This window comes from Trichoderma reesei (genome assembly GCF_000167675.1).
Source record: "Trichoderma reesei QM6a unplaced genomic scaffold TRIREscaffold_20, whole genome shotgun sequence".
Lineage (NCBI taxonomy): Eukaryota > Fungi > Ascomycota > Sordariomycetes > Hypocreales > Hypocreaceae > Trichoderma > Trichoderma reesei.
This window is the reverse complement of record NW_006711167.1, coordinates 239,465-264,051: the sequence shown is the minus strand read 5'-3', so window position 1 is coordinate 264,051 and position 24,587 is coordinate 239,465. Positions and strand designations below refer to the sequence as shown.

At 56.9% G+C, this 24,587-nt stretch overlaps 5 protein-coding genes across 5 annotated transcripts; 2 read left to right on the top strand and 3 right to left on the bottom strand.

Annotated features, from left to right (window-relative positions):
* Nucleotides 1–1,196: 1,196 nt before the first annotated feature.
* On the bottom strand, nucleotides 1,197–2,790 carry TRIREDRAFT_110420 (uncharacterized protein; the record flags this gene model as incomplete). Its single annotated transcript, XM_006967940.1, has 2 exons — nucleotides 1,197–2,004; nucleotides 2,084–2,790. The coding sequence occupies 2 exons, from the start codon at nucleotides 2,788–2,790 to the stop codon at nucleotides 1,197–1,199; spliced, it is 1,515 nt and encodes a 504-aa protein (XP_006968002.1).
* Nucleotides 2,791–5,485: 2,695 nt separating this feature from the next.
* Nucleotides 5,486–6,556, top strand: TRIREDRAFT_37833 (uncharacterized protein; the record flags this gene model as incomplete). The annotated part of the gene is made up of 1 exon (XM_006967905.1): nucleotides 5,486–6,556. A coding segment is annotated over one exon (1,071 nt), but the record flags the coding sequence as incomplete, so codon positions are not given.
* A 1,535-nt stretch (nucleotides 6,557–8,091) lies between these two features.
* Nucleotides 8,092–12,256, bottom strand: TRIREDRAFT_110418 (uncharacterized protein; the record flags this gene model as incomplete). The annotated part of the gene is made up of 4 exons (XM_006967939.1): nucleotides 8,092–8,645; nucleotides 8,760–11,427; nucleotides 11,578–11,673; nucleotides 11,792–12,256. The coding sequence occupies 4 exons, from the start codon at nucleotides 12,254–12,256 to the stop codon at nucleotides 8,092–8,094; spliced, it is 3,783 nt and encodes a 1,260-aa protein (XP_006968001.1).
* A 4,196-nt stretch (nucleotides 12,257–16,452) lies between these two features.
* On the top strand, nucleotides 16,453–17,439 carry TRIREDRAFT_40814 (uncharacterized protein; the record flags this gene model as incomplete). Its single annotated transcript, XM_006967907.1, has 1 exon — nucleotides 16,453–17,439. A coding segment is annotated over one exon (987 nt), but the record flags the coding sequence as incomplete, so codon positions are not given.
* Nucleotides 17,440–19,126: 1,687 nt separating this feature from the next.
* Nucleotides 19,127–22,383, bottom strand: TRIREDRAFT_80732 (uncharacterized protein; the record flags this gene model as incomplete). The annotated part of the gene is made up of 3 exons (XM_006967938.1): nucleotides 21,703–22,383; nucleotides 19,962–21,592; nucleotides 19,127–19,891 (listed from the first exon to the last, which is right to left on the bottom strand). The coding sequence occupies exons 1-3, from the start codon at nucleotides 22,106–22,108 to the stop codon at nucleotides 19,127–19,129; spliced, it is 2,802 nt and encodes a 933-aa protein (XP_006968000.1). The 5' UTR covers nucleotides 22,109–22,383.
* Nucleotides 22,384–24,587: the final 2,204 nt, after the last annotated feature.

Here is a 24,587-nt window from a genome sequence, read left to right as displayed (position 1 = left end):
ATACCTTACCTTGCCTGACATGCAGGGACAAGCAATTCAGTGCTCCTGGCCGGTCCGTGGACCCATCTGCACACAGTCAGAACCGGTTGCGGCAAGTCGGTCAAGCAAGGCAGCAGATACGTAAGCAAAGAGCAACAATGTCATACTAGGTACGTAGGCAAGTACCTAGGTAGGTACTCAAGCGAAAGAGGCGGAAAGGAGAGAGAATATTAAAGCCAAGATGTTAAGCACTTTGAATGACAGCTCGTTGTGAATCGATGCCGCTTGTCAAGGCGAAAAGGAAACGGGCTGAACAGTGCAGGGCAAATGGTCAATGGAAGAAGTAGGACAGGGGCAGCAACGGATCTGCCTCTGGACCGCATGGCGCCCCTAATAGACGGGGCAGCGTCACAACGTGGCTGCCATGAGCGCTGCTGCATGCAGCCATCATTTTGATAGATAGCCCTCAGTCGACGACAGGAAATATGACAGACGCGAGCGAGGATACCTGCGCACACGTGCTACACGGTCACAACAGCCACTTTTTTAGCTTTTCAGCTGTGCTGTTCTGCTGCATCACGATGGATGATCTGGTAGGGAGGGGGTTGACGATCCAGTCTGTGAGACCCCATCACTGAATCCACGCCTCGGTATCGACGGGGTGGATTCAGAGGTATAAGACAACCTGACTCCAACCAGAGGTTGCGGACAGTTGTAGACTACCTATAGTAATGTTTATGTTTATATGTACCTATGTAAACCCGGGGAGCACAGCGTCGAATAACTGTCCTTTTGGGAGAGAAGAATGTCCTCCATTGATGCCTACCTAGTACCTACCTTGTTAATCAGTAATTGGTGCCTCATCGCAAGGAATATCCGAAGTCCGGACAAAACCAGCACCCCAGCTCCCCGACGCCTTACAGAGCAGTCGTTCCAGCGTACAAGTTACATGAGGGATGCTCAAGAGAACGCCTTCAGTGAAAGTAGCAAGTAAGAAACAAATACAAACAAGCATGAAACCGCGAATAAAAGAAGGAAAAGGCAGACCCCCATGCTATACCCTGCCACCAAAGAGTGCCCCTGCGCCCAAAGAAAAACAAGTCCTATACACCACCAAAGGTAGTTTCGCTTAAACCGAAATCAATGCGGCGTGTCCGCTTCAGCATAATTCACCAGATTCACACCCCCTTTTTACATCCTGAGACCTGTGAGCTTGCTCATCGCAATTCTACCGAAGGAAAGTACCGCGGTCCGGCGAACCCTCGAGTGATGACCGACTGGACGTCAATGTTGCTCCCCGGATCGTGGGATGAGCTCCACATCTTGAGCAGGATGAAGCGGCCGGAAACAGGTGGATCGAACTTGATGGTGCACTTGCTCTTCTTCTTTTCAATGTAGAAGCGTGCGTGGGGAGCGAGCAGCCGGCCGCCAACCGCGCGGACGGCTTCCTGCGTGGCATTGGCGTGCGCATCCATTGCCTCGGACAGCGAGAAGCTGGGCGTGTGCTCGTCGTCTTCATCTCTCTGCCTATGGATGATGTTGTGGCGGCGGCTGTGGTGGAGAAGCAGGTCGTCCGAGGTATCCTGCGGGCTGAAAGGCATAACGATGTCGTCTGCGTCCGAGTCGACGTTCTCAAAGGGCAGAGAGCCGATGCGGTTGGGCGTGTGGTGGAATCGTGACCCACCATAGCCGTCGTCATCGTCGTCCTCCTCATCGCTGCACTCCGTGGTGACGCGGAAATCCGACGTTTCTCGACTAAACTCCTCGGGCATCTCGGGTAGCCGAGACTCATCGTCATCTGGTCGATACACATAGGATCTTCTAGTCCTGGTGCTCGTGGTGCCGTCTACGTGATGCTGAATGGATACGATGTGCCGAGGTTCCCGTTCGAGGACCAGTGCATTGTCTCCGTCTGCATTCCGTGAACGCTGCCTCGATGACGGGGCATACTGGATCTGATATTGAGCCGTCCGGCTCAGCATGTCGTCCTGGTGCATGGTGATGAAGATCATGCCCTCTCGAACGCTGCGACCTGTGTTAGCGCAATGCTGAGTACAGAAGAGCGAAGAGAGTCAGGCTAGTCGCCTGGGTAGTAGAAACGTACGGATGGGAAAAGTTGGTAGCGCACGGTGCTTTGATGACAAGCTCCTGCAGCGTAAAGACACTCCCGCCTTGGTGTTGCAGCACAATGTTGCATCTGTTCCCCTTAGTGCAGTAGACGGAGTTGTCGTCCTTGAGGATGTTCTCCGCCGCATACGAAGACTGGTTGGAGAACATGCCGCCGTCGCAGCTCACAATCTCCATCCGCAGCTGACCCAGGTCTACCTGTCCATATCTGCCATAGCGAAAGGGCTTGATGCCGCTAGAGCCGAGGCGGTCGGCGTCCAGCTTGCGGCGCTTGTTCCGGCGGTTGTCGTCTGGGAAGTCGTGCGAGCGAAGAGGCTGAGGGATGGTGGTGAGGGCGGATTGCGTCAGGTCCAGCAGCGCCCTCAGGTTGGTGTTGGCCTCGTCGAGAGACCGATCCAGCTCGTCAATGTTGTTGGAGCCTCGGCCGTCTGCGGCATGAGCATGCAGGCGAGGCAAGCGCCGCATGGACCAGCGGCTACCGTAATCATATCGCTCGCCATCGCCGCGTGACGCCAGGCGGTCGTCGAGGTTTCGAATGCGCTCGGCTCTGCGGGCAGCCGTGGAGGAAGACCAATGAAAGCGCGGTGGTGAACGGGGAGCCGCAGCGTCGCGGCCCCGGGGCGAGTTGAGGGTGCGCAGCGGGGGCAGAGCCGACGGCGGAGACAGCGGAGGGAAGTCGGGCATCGACTCTCGCTGCCGCTGGTGTGGATTCGATCCCGAGCCCGACCACGACGACATGGCGGACAGTTGGCTGAGTCGTGCTTCGTATCAGACCCTGGGAATGACGTCGCCGCCAGTGAGACAGCGCTGGATAGATGTGAAGAACTGCGAGGTTCGAGAGATGCTCCGGCTTCGCGACGACGACGACGACGACGACGACGACGGTCAAGTCCTCAGGCAGGGCGGCGTGGTAGATGCGGTGCCGTTAACGATGGAGGTGCCAGGGTTTCGTGCGGTCGAGGTGGCGGCAGTTGCGATACTAGCACTGGGGAGGGCAGCGTTGGACGTCAGTTGGGCGGCGCTCAAGTGACCCTCGGACCGGGACTCCATAATTACCTACCTACCTAGTACCTCCTGCTAGAGTATTATTCTGGGCATTCGACTCGGCGGATGCTATCAGCCACCGCGGCTAATACCCAATACCTAGTGGTGAGGGCACCTAATAGGTCGGTAGACTGAGAGTAAGATGCGCGAGAGGGAACTGTGATCTTGTCAGGAACCGTTAGGAGACGGATATCTTAGGTAAAGCGTGTGATGACAGCAGCAGTCGAGGAAGTGGAAGGTAGGTATGTGAAAAGTAAGCGAAGGCAACAAAGAGAGGAAGAAGAGCACAAGGCGCCACCGGGAGGCAGTCTTGACTCATGTGAGGGGAATCACGGCCCTGATCAGCTCATCGTTCTCCGGCTTCTGTGGTTGTATCTCTTCCTTTTGGGGGGCCTCTGCCTGTCGCGCTTGCGGGCAGCACGGCTAATGGCCGGCCTCAGCTGCTCACTCGCACTCATTCGCTCGGGCACTCACTGGAAAATGAAGCCCGCAGCTGGTTGGCGGATGCAGACGCAGAAGCGGAAGCAGAAGCAGGAGCAGGAACAGGAGCAGGAGCAGGGGCAGAAGCAGGCAGAGATGGAAGTAGAAGCGATACGAAGAGATCGAAGAGGCAGCAGCAGAAGTCGAGAGTTGCTTTCCGGTGACTCAAGGCTGAGCTCCCTTTGCTTCGACTGGGTGGGACAGATGCGACGGAGGTTTGAGGAGAGTTGAGCACGGCTTGGGAGCCGGGAGACCCAATGGACATGTCGCCGACTAGGTACGTACTACCTTACCTGGTGAGCTAGAGGGAGCTGACAACATGAAGTGCACGCGGGGTCGCTTATTCTTTAGTGGGCAGCATGCGCTAATCCTGGCACTAAACTCGCGCTGTTCCTCTGCCTTGGCCACTGAGCAGAGCCATGACGGGCTCTTTTGCTGCGGTGGTGCATCTGGACAAGTACATATGTAATAGTGCAGCACAGTAGCATCGTCGGAGTCAGGGGAATGGAACAGCAGTTCGAATCATCGGTGCAGCACGAAGATGCAAGAGGGTCTGTCTCATCTAACGAAAGTTCTCCATGGCCACGATGGGCCGTTGGACTTCAAGGAGTCTGGTATGGCGAGCTGATGGCTACTTCATAGGTACGACCCTCTCAGATCGATGTCCTCATTATCGGTTTGATATCAAGGCAGGCACTTCAGCGACATCCCTTCAGAGCCGAGAGGAGTATATTCAAGCCTATAGTAAAGTCTACTTTGCCCATAACTTTTTATATAGTTTTGGTCCATCTCAGCAGTTATCTCAGTACTGCTTCTTGTAATTGGGATACGAGCACAGTAACCTGTTACATCGACTGTACTGTGTGTCGGCCTTGATGCCAATAGACCGCAAGAAAACTGATGAAAAAGGATGAACTGACTTGAGAACCAAGCAAGTTCGTTCAGACGCTTTTAGGGATACTATGATAGAAGTAATAACTGTGAATCTTACATCGAGTACACGTCTTTCCTTTACAAGAGACCGCCACGAAGCGCACGAATCGTGTCCCCAGACCTGCCGTTTGACGGCTACCTCAACGAGCAGCACAGACATCACCGCACCCGTGGTACCGCTCTAGCACATTTGACCCCTGCCTAGCGCCAATTCTCCAGCGCATCACCGCTGCACGGCCAAGGTACTTGCACACGCAAGGCTACGCGCATCCGATCCGCCTTGATATCCATCTTCATTCTTCTTCCTGCACCTCTCCGATGGCCAGAAGCGCTGTCAACGGGACAACTGCATCGCTTTCTGACGCTGGCTGAGTGAATGCGAGGCTCTGACGTGCTGTTAAGCACCAACTGAGCGCTCTTCAGGACCAATTTCACCCGCCCAATTCCTCTAAACACATCAGCTTCTCTCATCTCCAACTCGTCACCAGAACGCAGCCTTGCGGCATCTACAAACCTCGACCCTCACTCACCACCATCCCCGTCCGCTCACACTCGCATCTCATCGTACCTCACGAAATCTCACCACAATGGACCATCAACCAAACAATGGCGTCAGTGACGTCGCCGCAGCACCCATACCCGACCCCAACGGCGGCGTTCCTGGCCTGAACCCCGATCTCGCCGTGCCAACCTCCATCCCACCCATGATGACGATGCCCGGCCAAGGCTTCATCCCAGATCAATCTCTCGCCACAGCCGCCATCCCAGACGCATCCGCCACGGCTCCTCTCATGTACAGCAACGGCAACGGTGCCCTCCCCGACAAGGCCATCACAGCAGGTAAACACATCCCCCCCCCTTCATCCTTCTCATCTTCCGCTCCTCCTCCACAACAGCTCATCATCAACTCTCATCTCACAAAATCCTCGCAGATGAAATCGCCCTCTATGACCGCCAAATCCGCCTCTGGGGCATGGCCGCGCAGGCCAAGATCCAAAACGCAAACATCCTCCTCATCACCATCCGCGCCCTCGCCAACGAAATCGCCAAGAACCTCGTCCTCGCCGGCATCGGCTCCCTCACGGTGCTCGACAGCGCGCCCGTCACCGAGGCCGACCTGGGCGCGCAGTTCCTCCTCGCCGAGGTCGACAACCCCGTCGGCATGAACCGCGCCGAGGCCGCCAGCGCCGCCCTGCGCAAGCTCAACCCGCGCGTCCAGGTGCACGTCGACGCCGAGGGCGTCAAGGCAAAAGGGCCCAGCTACTTTGGCGCCTTTGACGTCGTCATCGCCACCGACCTTGACCCGGACTCGTTCAACCTCATCAACACGGCCACGCGCCTCAACGGCAAGGCCTTTTACGCCGCGGGCACGCACGGCATGTACGGCTTCATCTTCAGCGACCTCATCGAGCACGACTACGTCATCGAGCGCGACCTCGGCAACGTCGCCACCGAGCCGCGCCAGGAAACCCGCACGCGCTCCATCGTCAATGTCCAGACGAAGAAGGAGGGCCCCAAGACGGTCGAGTCCGTCACCAAGCGCGAGCTCTACTCCACCTGGTTCCTCGCCAGCGACGTCGCCGGCCTGCCCGACGAGTACGCCAAGTCCAGGCGCCGCCTGCGCAGCGTCACCCCGGCCCTCTCGTGCCTGCGCGCCCTGTGGGAGTTTATGCAGATCCAGGGCGGCCGCCTGCCCGGCACGCGCGAGGACCTCAAGCTCTTCACCCAGATCGCCACGCACAAGCACAAGGCCCTCAACCTCCCCAGCGAGACCCTGCGGCCCGAGTTCCTGCGCAGCTTCCTCCAGAACCTCGGCAGCGAGATCGCGCCCGTCACGGCCATCCTCGGCGGCCAGCTCGCCCAGGACGTCATCAACGTCCTCGGCCAGAAGCAGCAGCCCATCCAAAACATGGTCATCTTCGACGGCACCACCATGGAGGCCCCCATGTACCCCCTCCATCCCGAGGGCACCCTCGGCGCCAACCTCCTCTCCATGGGCGGCGGCAGCAGCGGCATCGTCGACCCCCTGACTGCTGCTGCTGCTCCTCCTCCTCCCAACGGCAGCGCAATGGTGATGCCCCCCACAATGGCGACGTCCATGGGCCTCGACGCCTCTGGTATGATCGTCCCACCAATGGATCCTGCTGCTGCCGCCGCCGCTCTTGCTGCTCAAACGCAGGGCATGCCCATGGGCGTAGACTTGACGGCTCCCACGACGAGCGCCAACATGATGACCTCGATCCCAGCTACTACTCAACCTCACCCTGACACCAGCGCCCAAGTCTTCGCATCGACAACTGGGACTGAAACAACCGCACCTACGTCTTCTTCCGCCGCGGAGCCGCAGGCACAGGTGAGCACATCCGACAACAACTCAACAACAGACGGACCACCTCAGACAACACAATGAGCATGGGGGGTTTCTTTCTAGAGCTGCGTTTTGCTCATTTCGAGGTCGCTCTGAGGCGAGTCTGCCTGCTAGAGCTCGTCGATGAGGAGTATTGCCGCAATTCTAGATCGCGGGGGGTGGAATGAGATATATGATACATAAAGATGGAGCATGAGATATACATAGGGATGGGAAAAGAAAGCATTCAGGATGATATAGCGGGCGATACGATCACGCATGTACTAAAAATGTAAGACAGACAGAGGGGAGGATAGCAAGAAGCAGGCGATATAACGCCCATCTCCTTCATACTTCGGATCTGATTGCACCAAAGAGGAGAAAAAAAGAAAAGCATCTGGGGGATATTGTACGTTTGAGTAGCTCAGGATACGTTCATACCTTAGCCGGCATGTAGTGACACACGCACGCATGTCGTTTAGCAATGTATGAGATTATCACAGGACACACACATCATCAAGTCCAATTTCATCACTACACGTTCACTTGAGGCGCCCAAAGATGGAGAGCACGAGTATATTCACATCGTCTCGAGGTACCGCATGTCCCTAGAGGAACAAAACAAAGAGGTAACAAGTTCATGATCCTTCTCTGATGTGGGAAATGCCATTCGCAACCAGAATGCAGAGAGTAAACCTTGGAAAAGTGTAAAAGGAATAGAGGAATCCACAAAAACAATACCAAACACCTCCTCCCTTCTATCACAGCCATCATCGTGGCGTCTAACGATCAAATTCCCTCCAAGTTTTGGTATCCTTGCCTTCCCTGTGCGACCAGCAAAAATGAAATGGAAAATAGAAAAGAGCATGAAAGACAAATAGACAGAAATGGCAAGTAAAAAAGTTGAGATCCCTATATTGGTACAACAAAACAGCAAGGGGAAAAAACGAAGAAAGCGTAGCTGGCACTGCTGTTTCAAGCTGAGGTGCAAAACCCCGTGCCGCAATGGTAACGCTACAGAATTGCAGGTACAGCAACTTGGCTGTCATAGTACGGCTCTGACGAAGACGTAGCGGGCACTGCTGTTTTAAGCCGAGGTACAAAGCCCCGAGCCGCAGTGGTAACGCTACAGAGTATAGGTACAGCAACTTGGCTGTCATAGTACGGGTCTGACGGGGATATCAAGCGCCCTCCGCTGGGGGTTGAGGCTGGGCCTGGATAGTGGCCAGAGCAGCCCCCCTTCGGGTAGTCTTCTTCCTCGATGCCGCTCGGCTTGGCTGCCTCGCACGACGGCGGGGGGAAGCTGGTTGTGAAGAGGCAGCAGCGGTTGTAGAGGCCGGCGTTTTGGCTCTTCGTGGCCGAAGACGTGACGCAGTGATGCCATTCTCAGAGGTCGAGGCATCAACAGGAGCTGCAACAGCAGCTGGCTCGGAAGGCACTGCCTGCGAGGGCGCTGGCTGTGCTGGCGCTAGCTCCGTGGGCGTTGGCCCTGCTGGAGCAGCGGCTTGCTCGGCCGAGACTTGCTCGACCGAGACGGTGGAATTCTCAAGAGATGTCGGGGGAGTTGGGTCGAGCTCCATGCCCTGAGCCATTGTGCGCGGCCGAGCTGGAGTCGAGGTGCGCGGGAATAAGGACGGGAGAGTAAAGGGCTCCGCAAAGCGTACAGACCAGTTGGGGTGAGGAGCCGTGGTCAGGGGGGCCGTGGCCTGAGAGTTTGCGAGGACGCCCTGAGGCGCTGATTGACCGGGTGTTTCCAATCTCTATCTGGAATCATTCTGGTCAGTTCCGGCTTCGCCTGTGCCCTGCTGATTGGCCTTGCTCCGCTTCCGGTGCTGGTTGACGTTCCAACCCCTAATTTGCGTCGGTCCAGACTTCGGAAGGGCAGCCGATGCTCCCGTCTCTTTGTGATCGTACGGAATGGTCTTCAGCTCCGGCTTGCTTGACCATGTCCGGTGAGCGGGCACTGGGGCGGGCTGTAGTTTGCGATATTTGCCGGTTCCCGCATCGGAGGAACCCGAAGGCGTAGACCGATGGCGGTGCATCGAGCCGGGGGCCCCTTGGGGTGTCCCGGGAGGACTCTGTCCCATGGGACCAGGCATTGGCTGAGGGTGGCCAAAGGTTGGCGAAGGCATCTGAGGCGCGTAGCCAGACCCAGGGCCAGACGGCCCCATGTAGGATTGCTGTGGCTGGGGAGCGGGCAGGATCCTGTCCTGTGCGAGTGGCGGCATGGGGCCCAGGGGCTCAGGAGCCGGGTAGCCATGGTGGTAGGGTCGTGGGGGACCAGGGGGGTAGTAGTTGTTCATGCCGTGAGGAGCCGGCCTCATCATTGGATCACGCAGCATGTCGTCTTGGACAGGCTGAGAACGACCTCGAGGAGGGCGGAGAGGCGGCAGTGGCTGCGGCGGCAGCGGTTCAGCAGAGAAGGGCATCCTGGGGGGAGGGGGAGGCTGCGGGTAATGCTGCTGCTGCTGCTGCTGCTGCTGCGGCGGCGGCGGCCCCTGTGCCTGCGCCATAGCTGGAGATGGAGGGGGAAGCTGAGCCGGCGGTGGCGGGGGCTGCTGAGACCAGTAGCCATGAGAGTATGGCGCGCCGGGCCCCGGAGCCGGGGGAGCCTGCGCTTGCATCATAGCCGGCGACGGAGCGGGAGCGGGAGCTAGAGCGGCCGGCGGAGGAGGAGGTGCCTGCTGAGACCAGTAATGAGCATAACCCGCAGCGGGTACTGGAGTAGGGGGAGCCTGCACTGGCGCCGACGCTGGGGCAAGTATGGTACCTTCAGGGCCATAGTGTGCCATGCGACCACCTGCGTAGGGGGGGTCGATCGGTCGAATAGGCCCCATGGGCGCGTCTCGAGGAGGAGGCTCGGGCATGGCATAGCCGCTGTAGGTGTAGTATGCCGCCTGGTGCTGCTCCTGAGCAGGCTCAACGGGGACATGCTGCGCGCTAATGGGGACTTGGCTCATCGGAGGAGCAACGGGCGGCGCATCCTCGCGATGGACCCTCATCTCGGATTCCGCCTCTGGCATTGCCGCATGAGAAGTAGTCTGTGCCTTGGTGGCAGAGCCCTCGGGCTCTCGCAGACGAGTCTCGACGTTGCACAGCTCAGCAAGGAAATTGAGGTTGAGACTGTTCGTCTCGGCAGCAGGCGCTGGGGCAGGTTTCGAATCCGTGAAGACATCTCTAATGGCATCATATCGTGTGGCCTTTGGGGCAGGCGGCGGCGGCGCAGCTCGCGTGTTCAACTCGGCCTCGACAAACGCAGTCGCGTAAGTAAGGACAGACATCGCGGCAAGGTTGCCACCTTGCTGGGGAGGCTCGGTGACCTCCTCCTCTGTGGAGACTTGCTCCTCTGTCTCGGGCGAGGTCTCGACGGCCTCGGGGATGGACTCGAGCTCCTTGACGGCTGTGCCCAGAGATCGACTGCGAAGCTCCTCCTCGGTGGGCAGATACTCGGTGACGGCGACATCCTCGAGGGGGATGGTTTGCAGCTTGCAGAAACGCCGCATGGCGGCATTCATCCTCACCCTCACCGGCTCATCAACCACGCGACGGTCATTAACCGTCCGCTGGAAGGAGCGGGAGGCGTGGGAGATGCGGCCAGAAGGCTCAGCAATGAAGACGACCGGCTTGCCGGGCATGACGTACGGCTTGGTTGGCTCTTGCTGGTTGGTGCTGGTGGGCAGGAAGACGCCGAAGCGGGGATGGAGTCCATGCTTCTTGACGAGCGCCTCGTCAAAGTCAGCTGGGGTGGTGTTGGAGTAGTCGTAGCCGTTGCACCAGTAGTCAAAGTGCATGCCGTTGCTGTCCGGGGTGTCGAGATATTTGCCTCGTTTGGCGTGCGTGTGGCCCTTGGAAGAGTCGTTGGTGCTGTCACGGAAGCCAATCTCATGGTCTTGAAACGAGAAGAGTCGGGGGACGACAAGGCGACTGTTAGCGCCCCTCTCCTTCGCCGAGGGCTTCTGATTGTACGTGCGGCAGCCGTACTCGTCAGGATCCGAGATGTTCTTGGGCAGGGGAGGGCTTCTTTCATGAGCCCCGAGCTTGCTGTCGGATCTGGCGACAGCAACGGTGGTGGCGCCATTGGGAGCAATGACGGGCTCAGGAGTGACAGGACCAGAGTCCTCCTCCACAGGAGCACCGTCGGTGTGAGATTCAATCTCCGTAGCCAGGAGACCCTTGGCGGGAGTGATGGGGGTGGTGGGCAGCGGCTGGCTTTCAAAGTTGCTGCGAGTCGTCTTCTTGACTGCGGGCTGGCCCTCGGGCTGATCTTGGGCGCGGCGCTTGGCACCACCTCGGGCGCGGCCGCCTCTTCCTCCTCGAGTGCCAGAAGCAGCCGCAGCAGCCGCAGCCGCGGCGGCGGTGGCAGCCTCGGCATCCCGAGCTCTTTGCCACATCTCCGTGCCCTCGACCCGCGAGGGATAAGGGACAAGGTGGCCATCCTTGTAGCATTCATAGATGCCAAATTCAGTGTCGAGCTGGTGATCAGTGATGACCTTGTACTCATACTGGTCATCGGCGATCTGGAAGCATCACCGTGTTAGCAGCAGCGTCTTGAAGAAGGGGCCTGGGACGAGGCTGGAATAGGCTAGGAGGGCGGAAGCCAAGGGGGGGTTGTCGATCAGGGCATGGCAGGGCATGACTAATAAGGCAGAGCCAAGATAGGTACTTACGTCGACTGGGAGATCCTTGGAGCGTAGCGAACCAATGATGCGAGCACGGTTCAAGTGGCCATCAAGGAACCGGTCCGCAAGGTCTTCATAACCAAGCTGCGAGGAGAAGATGTGTTAGTATTGAAGAGACAAAAAGGGGACGAGCGGACGAGGAAGGAAGTCATGATAGGGTTTGCTCTTCGTTGAAGAGGGTCAATAGAAGCATGAACCGTACCTCAAATTCCTGCTCCGCGACATAGACGGAGGAGTCGTAGGTCTCCTTGGCGAGCTGCGTCTTGGCCTGGAACTGGCGTTCAAAGAGGGCAAGCTTCTGATTGAGGCGTTCCTGAAGCTCGGCGGTAGCCTCGTAGTCGTCGAGGTCAAAGTTGCGCAGGACCTCGTCGATGGAGCGATCGGCCAGCTCCTGCAGGGCATTCTTGATGGCATACGAGACGGTCTGGTAGGTGGCCTTGAGATCTCTCTGGCGTTCGTAGGCGGCCTGGACGCGAGAGTCGGCGAAGCTCTTGGCTCGGCCTCTGCGAGTGCCGCCGCGGCCAGACTTGTTGTTTGCTGCTTTGGCAACGCCTGGAGCAGCGTTGTTGGAGGCACCTCTGCCGCCTCGGCCTCGACCAGCCCGACCACCGCGCCCCCCTCGGCCACGGCCACGGGCAGCGGGTTCCCGCTCGTTCTCAGCAGCCATGGCGAGAGACGAGGGAGAGAGGGCGAGTGAGTGCGTGCGTGCGAGGGTGGATGATTTACGGGGTCCGGGGGTGTTGTAGGGGTACAGAAAGGGTGCAGGAACAGGCGTGGAATAGGTGTAGAAAAAGATGTCAGTGTAGAGCCGGGGGTTGAGGCCAGCGCCAGGTGAGTAGGTAAGCTGGGAACAAAAAGAGCACGCGCGCCGCGGTGCCGAACAAAGATTGATCAACGACGACGAAGGTGCGAAAAGGAGGGAACGGGAATGGAAGACAGGCCGGAAGAAATCAAAGACGGCCCTGGTCGTAGATGGTGGTGAAGGAGAAGAAGAAGGCGAAGGAGAAGAAGAAGAGGCCGACGAAGAAGAAGAAGAAGCAGAGGAAGGAGAATGAGCTGCTTTGTGTGGTGCTGATGATAAGTGAGTGCAAGGCGAGGTGAGTTTGGGACAGCCCGCCACAAACAGTGTTTGAAGGAAAAAAAGGGCCTGGCTGGCGGTGCTGTAACCTTGGGCCGGCGCACAGGGTACCGAGTACGTGCACCGCACGCCGCCAAGGCTGGGGAGTACCGCAGCAGGTACCGCGCACAGTGCGGCTCCCTGGGGGAACCTTAAAAGTGAAGAGAAACTGACGCTGAGCTGACTGCGATGTGTGCTGCCGCTTGTACTGCCATAGGCTGGCGATGAGAGCAGACGGGGGGGCGTTTTCCGTCTGGTCTTTTCTTTTTGGCGAGAGCTCGCTCGCGGCTCCGCAACAATAGCAGAGAGAGTGCGGTTCGAGGCTATTGAGGCAGCGGCGGAACAATCAGACACGCAGCAGGCGGGCTGAGGTTGAAAGAAGCGAGTGCGCAAGGGCAAGCCGGGTGAGCACGATGTCAGTCCGAGGAGCTGGACTGAGGGTGTGCGAGTGAGAGAGAGCGTGTGTCTCGGTCAGTCTCTTGGCACACAAGAAGCGCGGGACTGGCTGCAATATATAAAGCAAAGAGGTAGGTAGGTGATTGGGTAGAGGTAGTAGGTAGGTAGGTATGGACTGGAAGAGGAGGACTCGAGAAAAGATCTGGTGCTGGTGCTGGTGCTGGTGCTTTGGTGCGGCCAGCCAGTTCAAGTCCCTTTTCTGGACCCCCTCAGCCTTGGCCCCGGCCCAACCGCCCTTTCGCACTGGGAGGCGCCGCAGTGACGGGCGTCACTCGCCGGTACCGAGAACCTCGCGCAGCAGCCTCGCAGCGCAGCGCAGGACCTGCCAGCGACTGGCGGCGCGGCGCCCAGGCACGGCCGGCTAGGCCCGATTGGGACGCAATGGCCTGCCTCCGGGCCCTCTGGTTGGCGCGGACGAGGTGAATCTCCGGCTGCCGCGCTGGGGTTGGACCGCTGGGGGTGGGAAGGGGAGCTGCGGTGGCAGCAGGTACCGGTGACTTGCAGGGAACAGGCGAGGGGAGACGAGAACGGCTCTTCACCGCACAGTGGAGCAGCGATTTGACAAGCTTGGGTTTCAAAGGCGCTCTCGCCTTGTGGACGAGAAAGCGTGGGCGAATACAGGGCGAGTGGGCTGAAATTGCCAGGGCTTTACTCAATCTACCTACTCCAAGGTTTGATGCTGTGGGAGCTAAGGTGCTTGAGCCTTGGAGTCTCTACAGGTACCACCTACTACGGGCACTAGGCAGTAGGTAGGTAGGTATATCTGCTCACGATGGCTACGTGGTCGTGTGGCGAAACGTGGTTGAACATGGCAGCAGAGGGGGAAGGCCTCAGTTGGACAAAGAGACGGGCAATTGTGTGCCGTACGGACTCTACAGACTACCTAGCCATGGCCGCTACAGCCGTAAAGTCCCTGTCTTGCGGCTGTCAACGTATCGCTTGTTTCTCTTTTGGTAACGAGAGGGGAAAGCCTTCAACTTTCCCTTCAGTAGGTACATGTAGGTAGGTAAGGTAGGTAGTAATGCAATCGCCCTGTTCCTCCTCCAGGCAGACCGGCATGAGGGCAACGGACAACAAGCCCGTGATGTCACTCCCAACAAAGCATCTCCATCTGATACGTGTACAAAGTCTCCTACCTGCACATCGTTCCATCTCGTTGACCAGCAGAGAGAACCCCGGACAGCGGCCGCAGCCATTGAGGTTCATCCAACCATCCATGTAGCATCCAGCAGAAACACGCCATGGTGCAGCTGCAGGCGAGCAAACCAATGCAGCTGGTGGCACACCAGATGTGCCAAGTGCTCGCCTGTCCGCCCGGTCCCCTGCTGCAGGTTGGGCACGATACATTGTGCCTCCCATCTGCAGGGCAAAGCCTGATGCCCGCTCGTCTCTTTGGACCAAGGCCACAGTGTGTGTGTGTGTGTGTGTGTGAAGACACTTGCGGTGCTAGTACCTCTTTTGGGTTACTATGTGACCAAGCCGCAAAGTCCCGAGAAGCTGCACATCGCCATGGAAATAGCCAGATGAATGAGGTGCGTGTCTTGCGGAACAAAACCAAAAAATGTCACATTGAGCTTACTACCTTTCGTCTTCATCTGTAGGTACTAGGTAGGGCACCTGAGATGATGATAGTAGATGCACGTGCAGTGATGCGTCACGCTGGCCTCGTAGGAGCGACTAGCGCAGAAAGTCTCAGACAGAAGGCATCATTAGAGGAGAAGAAGAAGAAGAAGAAGGAGAGAGGCAATTCAAGGAAACGCAGCAATGCCTGCAAAATTCCTGACGATGGATCTTGTCCAAGCATCTCGATCGTGTGCACACCGGTTTCTCTCCCCCTCCCTGTTCGAGATTCTTGAGCGGCTGTGGTTTTGCTTTGCAGCCCGTTGCGCGCTTCGGGTGGCTCGCAGGCCGCAGGTACGAGAGCAGGTACTTTGAGCGTAGCGGCAAACAGGTCCGCCGTCTCCACCAGCCCGAAATTGCCTCTTTGGGCCGATAACAGCCAAGGGGAGAAAACGGGCGACGGATAAGGCACTGCTAGCTGCGCTTCTGTTAGTAGTGGGCGAGCATCTTCTTCAGCGCGTTGCTTTGTCCGTCCACACTGAAAGTTACCTACTATACCTTACCTAAGTATATACCTAGAGACAGCGACTCATTCCATCATTTCGTCTCTCTTCGCCGTCTGATTCTCGAAATCATTCTTTATCAAGATTTGTATCCATACACTGTTTTCTTCTCTCTCTCCTTTCATCAACTCTCACATTGAGCCCGTCCCACCACGATCGACCGCCATCTGCAGCAAGCGCTGTAATGTACATTCTTAGGCACTACCTACGAGGCCGGGGGTGGTTTTTGAACAGTCCTGCAGCCACTATTTTTATCCGTAACTGTGGCATTAGACCTGGCTCTGCTAACATAGCCTTTGTCTTATTTTATAGAGAAAGTCTAGATATTAGAACAGTATTCCCTACCAAAGAATAATAGGAAACAGCATTGCAACATAATTTCAGAGAGCTAATAGTATAAGATCGGTAACAGAGCGACCTTGTGTATAAATATGAAAAGGTCTGTTAGCAGAGCCTGCTCTAATGCCACAGTTACGGACAAAAATAGTGTTCAAAAACCACCCCCGGCCTCGTAGGTAGGTACCTTGGTAGGTAGGTACTAGTACTGTACACACATGTCTTGCGTGAGGTTGCCTTGTTCTGTACAGTACCTACCTACTGTAGCGCAGCGCAGCGCAGGTGCTCCGCAAAAGATCAAATCGTGTTAGACAGCCCTGGAGGCTCCAGCTCGCTCCAGCTCTCTTCCTGATCCCAGATTTTAGCGCCGCTTGACTGGACACGGCCCCTAAACTGATTGCGCTTTTCGGGCCTCTGCCGCTGTAAGCCCCGTCGCTGATTGGCTGCATGGCCCTCGTCCGCTGCCGCCATCCCGCCCGATTAGTTGCACGTGAGATCTGCCTTTTCTTGTGCTTGTGCCAGCGTTCCTTCTTGTCCCTCTATTTTCCTGCTGTTGCTGTTCTTTGCTTAGATAATACTACTATCTGATAACCTTTTCTGTAGACTTTGGGGCTACGACGCCATTAAAGTGGCCCCGTTTCGGCTCGGCATCTACTACCTACGCAGTACATGCCTACCTAAGGTACAACATCTTTTTTTCTTATCGCCGCCTCACTCCATCCGAGTGTATAGCTCTACTGCAAGCATTGTTCAATATCCCAACAGATCACACTGCTTCTCTATTAGAAACCAGCCCAATTGCTGAGCTGCAATCCATCACAGCATTTATCAATGGCCAAAAGACGAAAACTCGCGCGCCAGCCCGCGCCACAGCGACCCTCCGGACGCCCGCAGGCCAAGGACAAGAAGCAGCCGAAGCCGCCTGGAGCAGCAAAGAAGAAGCAGCAGCACCGGCAGCAGCAGCACGACGAGCCCGTCATCCCCTTTAGCCGGCACGACCGCATCCTTCTGATTGGCGAGGGCGACTTGAGCTTCGCCGCGTCCATCATCGAGCATCACAGATGCACAAACGTCACGGCCACGGTGCTGGAGAAGGACCACGCCGAGCTGGTTGCAAAGTATCCCGCCGTGGACGCCAACATTGCCATCATCAACCGCCGGCCGGGTCAGCATGATGATGACGATGATGTTGCTGCCGGTCAATCGGATGCCAAAGACGGCGATGTCGCCAAGGACGAGGACAATTATGAAGACGAACAAGACGACGACGACGACGACGACGACAATCATGATTCCAAACCACCCACCATCACCAATAAGCTCATCTACAACGTCGACGCAACCAAGCTGCCCCCCTCCGTCGCCCGCGTCCCCCACGACCGCATCATCTTCAACTTCCCCCACGTCGGCGGCAAATCCACCGACGTGAACCGCCAGGTCCGCTACAACCAGGAGCTCCTCGTCTCCTTCTTCCAGCGCTGCCTCGCCTCCGCCGGCGCGCCCCTCGCCCCCGGCGGCTCCATCGTCGTCACCCTCTTCGAGGGCGAGCCGTACACCCTGTGGAACATCCGCGACCTCGGGCGCCACGCCGGCCTGCAGCTCGAGCGGAGCTTTCGCTTCCAGGCCGCTGCGTACCCTGGCTATCACCACGCGCGGACGTTTGGCGTCGTGAGGAACAAGAAGGGCGAGGAGAGCAGCGGGTGGAAGGGCGAGGATAGGGCGGCCAGGAGTTTTGTGTTTATGAGGAAGGAGGAGCTGGAGGGGCAGGCGAGCAAGAAGCGGAAGCGGGCGGGCGACGATTCTTCAAGCGACGACGACGACGACGATTGAGTGATGGGATCTCTCTTTTGGCGACACCACCTCGAATTACTGTACAAGCATATACCACGGATGTAATGGGTGTATTGAAAAGGCATTGTTGCACGTATACAACTGGACGGGCATAGACGGTATCCAAGGCAATCTAACAGGCAATGGCGTTCTGGCTGGGGCATATTGTGGTTTTTTTCATAGTCCTCATCTAGGTAACAGGTTGTGGAATGAATTCAAGCTTATTCGCTCGACCACTAAGATTCAAAGGCAAGTAAAGCTACAGCCTCAATCCTTGTCAATCATCACTCCATCTATTCATCAAGACATCCACGCTTCGCTTGAGTAGTTCCGTCTCTAAAAGCAAAGCACAGCCTGATATAGGTACTCACACCTTTGCAGGAGGCGCTCACCTCGCTTCGACTCACCAAACTCACCATCAAATCTACCCAAATCTCCCCGACCCCAAAGTCCGAAAGCCACACTCACACTCCCATCCCCAACCCAACCTTTCCCTAGGTACGAAAGCAAAACAACACATCCAGGGCCAAGATACCTCTCATCACTGCCCAACAACCACCACACCCGCTGTATAAGCACAATTCAAGAAAGCAATCTCTTGTCTATCATGTCCCAAAAAAAAAATCCTAATATCAGCACCTTCTCCTTTTCAAAGACCTTGGGTAAAATAAGAGGGCAGACGTGGCGTATCAAACAACGTCGGCCTAGGCATAAAAATTACACGGCCCCCAAAACGCCCCCCCAAAAAAGCCAACCAAGCCCATTATTTCCTAACCAAGACATTCCACCACACACACACACGCACACAGAGGACTGGAATTCCCCTTATGGCAAATCAATCACCCAAACGCCTCATCTCACACAACCCTTTCAATAGTCCCAAGCCTCAAAAAAGAAGAAGAGCCTTTATAAGAAGTCGAGTGTTCTTGGAAGCAGAAGAAGAGGAAGAAAGAGATGAAGTTCCATTTCAGATCCGTTATTTCACGTCCACCTACGTCAGATCCCTCACTCACACACCCCCTCCCCTCCCCTCCCTCCGCGCTGCCCCTCTCCCCCTTGCGCCTCTGCCCCCTTGTTTTGCTGCCAAGATATCGTCGTGTAGGTAGCTCATCTTTCCCTTGTCTGTACCTTATACAAAGGCCAAGCCGAAATACCGATCCAGGTTGCCCCAATTACACAGGTCCCCAAATTATAATTAAGAACAAATATAAGTAAATCCCTTTTTTTGGTTGCTTCCTAGAACTCATAAAAGCGTAGATATAGAAGGAGATTAAGAAGAAAGAGTCCTGCCAAATAAACCGAGAAAAAGAGAAAAAAGAAAGAGAAGAAGAAAGATAATCGAGTAAAAAAAACGTGAAGCGCATCCCCTCCTCTCCCTCTCCCAACAAAGGGGGGAGTGGACAGAAAGAGGGGGTTATTGGTATTCAAATTACCCCAGCGGAGTAAAGAAAATAAAGGGCAAATAAAGAAGAAGTAAAACCAGAGGGGAAATATGGGGGAATCAGTGAAGAAGGAAAAAGACCTGTATGGTACAATGCAGATTCTATCGTGACCCCTAAACTCCAAAAAGAAGTAAAAAAAAAAGACCAGAGCTTTGTGCATTAACTGTAATATGTGCAGTCCAGGATGGCCGCAAGCAACAAGGCCACGCCGCCGCCAGAGGCAGGCCGTGGCTTCAATGGCCCAACAGCTCCTGCTGTCGGGGCTTGCCGTGTTCATCCATGGACGTCTGCTGTCCGGCCGGACCATCCAGGCTCGGCCGCGAGACAGTCTCCTTGTTCCTCGCCTGCTCTTCTTCGTCAAGGCGCTGCGCTTCCTCGTTCTCTCGCATCAGGGCCTCTTCTTGCTCAAGCAAAGCTTGCTTCTCCGCCGTCCGAGTCGCACCAGGGTTCTCTGGTGGAGGTGGCGGGGGCGGGGGCGGAGTGGCTCCGTCTGCTCCATTCTCCTTTACTCTCTTCACGTCGGGTCCGTCAAGCGGCGAGCTTACAGCGACATCCATGGCCCCGACATCACGCTTCCGTTTACGGTCAGGGCCCTCGGGGGAATCATCTTCCACATCACTAAGGACGATGTCCTCCGCGACGGCCTCTGCCTCCTGGGACGAGACGATGGGACTCTCGCCGGCCTTGTCAGCGTCGGGAGTTGGCTTTCCGTTGGCGGCCGGTTCTCTGCCGTCCTCGCCCTTATTCGTCGTCTCGGGTGCCTTTCGTCTATGGTGCGCCTCATACTTGGCTACTGCCCGGTCCAAGAAGTCCTTGACATACTTCTTAATGTTCCGCTCCTGCTTTTCAGTGAGAGGGGCGGCAGGGTCATTGACGCGATTGTTTTTGTAATCGGACGCCACGAGCTTCTTCGCAACATCTTTGCCGAGTCGCTTGAGCTCTTCCTTGGGCAGCTTGTGTCGGAATTTGTCCAAAACATGCTTGACGGGAGGGTAAACCTACGTCGGACGAATGTCATGTCAGTATTTAGAAGCAATTCAGAAGGGCCCTTTCCACAAGATGACGTACCGTGTGTTCGTAAATCTTCATCTGCTTCTCAACCGGCAAAGACCGCCACTTATCCTTCTTAGCCTCCTTGGGAGAGGCCTCAACAGGTGCTGGAGTCTGAGAAGCCGGCTGCTTCGGAGTACCCTCTTTGGTGACCTTGTCAATAATGCTTTGGATGAGAAGCTGCTCTTGCAGAGCCTTGGACGGAGCCTTGGCCGTCTGTTCTGTGGCCGGCTGGGTGGGCCGCTCCCAGGTCGATTTGCCCTGCTTATTGTAGAAATACGTATTACCGCCGGCATCCTTGGCAGTAAACCATCCCGCAGGAAGAGAGTTGTTGTTGTTGCTGTTGTTGCCGTGAAACGGCCTACGCTGACGGTGGCCGTTGTTGTTGAAGTATGAGTTGTTCCTCTGTGGGACGTTGCTTCGCGGTCCCTTGGGGGCGTCAATGGGTCGCGGAGACGCTTTGGGCGTCTGCTGAGCGGCCGCAGCCTCTTCCTCCCGGGCCTGTCCTCTTCGCTCCTCGAAATGGTTCTGCATCGGCGCGTTGGGGTCGACCTTTCGCCGTCGTATTCGGTAGGCGACCTCAAGCTTGCTCCACTCGTCGAGGAGCTTCTTGGACTGCGAGGCTACGTCTTCATGCTCGGATTCGGCCAGGGTCTGGATCGTCGCCTCGATGTTGGAGTCTTGGATCTTGTTCCTCGTCAAACGGGGAAACTTGTCCAGGATGGACAGAACTTGCAAGACGACGTTGTGATCATCAATGAATGTGTTGAGAGTCGTCTTGAGGATCTGGTACGCATGCATGCGCATCACGCAATGGATGACGCGCTCCTCGTCGCAGCGTTGGATTCGCTCCAGCAGCTTGACCGCAATCCACTTCTCCTTGCACTGCATCAGGGTGGCCATGACCTTGCGCGCATCGTCCTCGGTCAAGCTGCGAGGCTGTATGCTGTTGACATACTCCTCGTCATCCTCCTCGGGGCGCTTCTTGCGGAGCTTCTTGGGAACCTGCGTGTCCCAGCCATCGGCACCGTCGATGCCCAAAGCCTCGACAGTTGCCGTGGGCAGCTTGGTGGCGCGCTCCGTCTGGGTCTTTCCTCCGATGAAGCCGACGCAGTTGGCCTCTCCGCAATAGCAAGGCTGAGGCTCTGCGCCGTAGCGGTCGACGTTGTAGTTGAAGACGAGCTCTTCGCCCGCTTGGATCTTGCGCAAAGCGAAGATGCCCATGCGCAGCTTGTCGCCAACCACCCACTTGTCGACGAAACAGTTGGGGCTACATGAGTGGTTGCAGAACCGTCCCAGGTTGCCCTTCTTGGTCGCATCTACAAACTCGTTCTTGTTGAGCGACATGAAGTAGAAGTGCTTGATGCCCTCCTCGTCATACTGCAACATGCGTCGCCGGAAGGTCGGCTCATTGATGACCTCCCCGATGTACTCATAGATGAAGTCATTGGGCTCCAGCGGGGAGTTGGCGCGGAGGCCAAAGCCCTTCTTCTCCGTCTTGATGACGGTCACGTCTGCGTACTGTTTACGCTGGAACCGTCGATTCTGACAGCCACCACCACAGTTGGCAGAATCAGCGCTGCACTCCATCTTGGTCGCGCGATTGATGCAGTCCGAGTCTTCACCGCAAGCGAAGTTCTCGCCATCTCCTGCTTTGCTGTCAGTCAAGGAGCCCAAGGGACAGAAAAGGACAGCTGCGGTAAACAGAAAGACCAATGGAGAAGAGCAAGAGGCAAGGTGGGAGGGAAAGGTCACATACGCCATTCTTCCCTGCAGTCGCAGTCGAGGGCGTCACTATCCGTCGAGCCCAGATTCTTCGATCCATAGAGACAGTCGGGGATGACCTGGAACGTTGCGCACGACTCGGCCGTGACGTCTGGCAGGTGGCTGTACAAGGGCACCTCGCGGGCGACGGGCTTCTGTGACAACTTGCGCGACAGGCGCGCCGGCTTGGTCGCCACCGCCGTCGTCGAGTTTGGGGTTCCGACGCTCTCGCTCTGCGACTTGGAGCCGTCGAGGGAGGCGGGAGACGGGGCTTCGCTGCTCTGCAGCTTCGGGGTGGCGGTAGAGGCTGTCGCTGGGGCGTCCGAGTGTGCGCCGGGCTCGACGCCGTCCTCGAGCTTCACTTGTTCCATTCTGCTCGTCGTGTTCTCCTCATCCTCCATTTGACGTCCTGGGCGGGAGCGCGGCTGCTGCGAGGCAGGGCAAGCGGCGTTGCTCTTGAGACAGCAGAGATTGGGGATATTGGGTCAAGGGCAGAAAATTAAAACGCGAGGCCAGGCAAAAGGGCGTCGCGGTAGCAGCCTCCTTTCTCTCTCTCTCTCTCTCTCTGTCTGTCTCCTCTCGCTCCTCTCGCGCGCACGCACACACACACACACACTCTCTCTCTCTCTCTCTCTCTCTCTCTCGCTCGCTCGCTCTTCTCTTTTTTCCTTGGCCTCGGATACGCGCAGGGCAAAGAACCGCGTGTAGATTCCGAAGCGGGTGGGATTGGGCAGAAACGCGGGACTGGCGGACAGGCGGGTGCATCAACGGACGGGCTGCATCGAGGTTCGCATCGGCGGCCGAGGGTTGCGAGCTTGGAATGAAAAACAAGAAAGAAGAAGAAGCCTTTTCGAGGTTCGGGATTTGGTCTCTCGCCTCTAGTCGGGAAGGCGTTCCAGCTGGCCGTGCCAGTGCCAGACCCTATTGGCAGCCCGTCTGGAGGGGACCGGGGGGCGGCGCCAGCGGATTTTCATAGGCCCGGCGCGCCAAACTCGCGGCTCGAGCTGCCGCCCTTTTTCGGCGTCTGTCTGCCAGCCTCAGTGGCCTTGAACAGCTTCGGGTCGCCCGCAGTGCCGTCAGGCAGAGGCAGAGGCGAGTTGGGCCGGCAGAGCACGAATCACGGCATCCACAGGCCGGCTTCTCACGCACCAGCCCATTGGGAGCAGCAGAGCGACTCAAGTAGTAGTATCAGGCATGGGCAGGGAACGAACGGGCTGGAGCACAGAGACGGGTAGGTATGTAGGGAACGAAACTCCTGAAGAGATGTCCCCGATATTCTCGACGGCTCAAGTAGATCCCTCTCTAGGCGGGTATAGCAGGCGCCCGACTTGGTGGTCATTACACATCAGTAATTATATATGTACACACAGCAGCATGGACTGAGGAGCCTCTACACGCATGCCTAGTAGGTAGAGGTGTGCAACTCATCGTTGGGAGGGCCCGACATCAGGGCACAGGGCCGCCCAGTCCACCGCGCTCGATAGCACACACAACCGAGGAGCAAAACGGCTCAGAGGCCGCGAACTCGGCAGTGTTGCTGCAAGGGAACTTCTAGAAAAGCGTCGCCCAGGCGCAAAATGTACGAGCCCAGCTGTGACATACAGCGCATGGGCCAATGATTGCATCTCGGGCTCTCAGGCTTTGGGGCGCCAAAGGTGGCAGCTGTTTAGCGCCCTCGTTAGGGGGGCACCCAGATGAGTTGGCAAGGTTGGATGTCGTCAGAAGAGAGAACCTTGAAGCACACAGCCGTCTCCAAACGAGAAATGCGCCGGCATTAGCTGGTGGCTTTAGCCTCAGCCTCGTCCTTCAAGCGATGCAGGTGCAGAGTTTTCAAACGCAGACATACGGCTGGAACAAATCCGGATCAACCTGCATCGGTTAGAATCGAAGGGGGGGGCGAGCATCAGCATATCATCCCAGCCCGGGTGACATCGAATACCAACTCGCTGGGACATCGTGGCGCCTCGTGCCATGGAGGCTAAAAGGGAGGAGATCCGTCGGTCATATTCGCATCAAGTACAGTAAGAAGAAGAGTGTGGCCATGTCGTCGAATCCTACCTACTTGATCCTGACCGCCATTTGCAGACTTGCGTATCCCAGAAGAGCCGAAGCCTGACAACGGAATTGCCGACTTGTTGTGGAAGCAGCTCTAATGATGCGAATGTGAGGATAGTCTGCATTGGCGTCTCAGATGGCGCAAGCAATGGGAACAAGGCGAGATGAGCGAGAGGAAACCAATGCAGACACAGACTGCCCGTATACCTTACCACTCGGTAGTCCAGCGAATTACACGCGGAGTGCCAACCCCAGGTTTGACCATGCAAGCGTTCGTTGCCGTCGCCACGTGGCGACGTAACAGAAAGGCAGGCATCGACAGCGGTATGACCATGTTGGGTTGCGAAGATGCGATTGGAATAAGAAGGCCACGATGGCATTTGTCAAGGGACAAGCCCATGCCGGGAGAATGGAAGCGGCTTTCGAAGGCCTGCCAGCGTTCTTGTTCGAGATGTTCGACCGCCTTTGCGCAGAGATTTTTTTTATGATGTGTTGTACATGAGTGGGTCTGGTGGGTGCCAACTCATTATGCATGAGGTATTGGCCTCCAGAAGGAACCGGTTCGTCGTGGACATGGCGAGGCTATATAAGATGGGCGGATACCGATGGACTGCGGCCGGGCGTCTCTCGAGTCGTCGAAGCGAAGCGGCAGAGGAGAGAGGCAGAAACATTGCGAAAGCACGCCGCCGAGATGTGGTCGCGATGGCCTCGTTTCGCCGTGACCCGTCTGCGTCCGCGTCTGCGTCTGCATCTGCATCTGCGTCTGCGTCTGCGCCTGTCTGGCGTCTGGATCGCGGCTAACGGGACGGGCCCGCCACCGCTCGT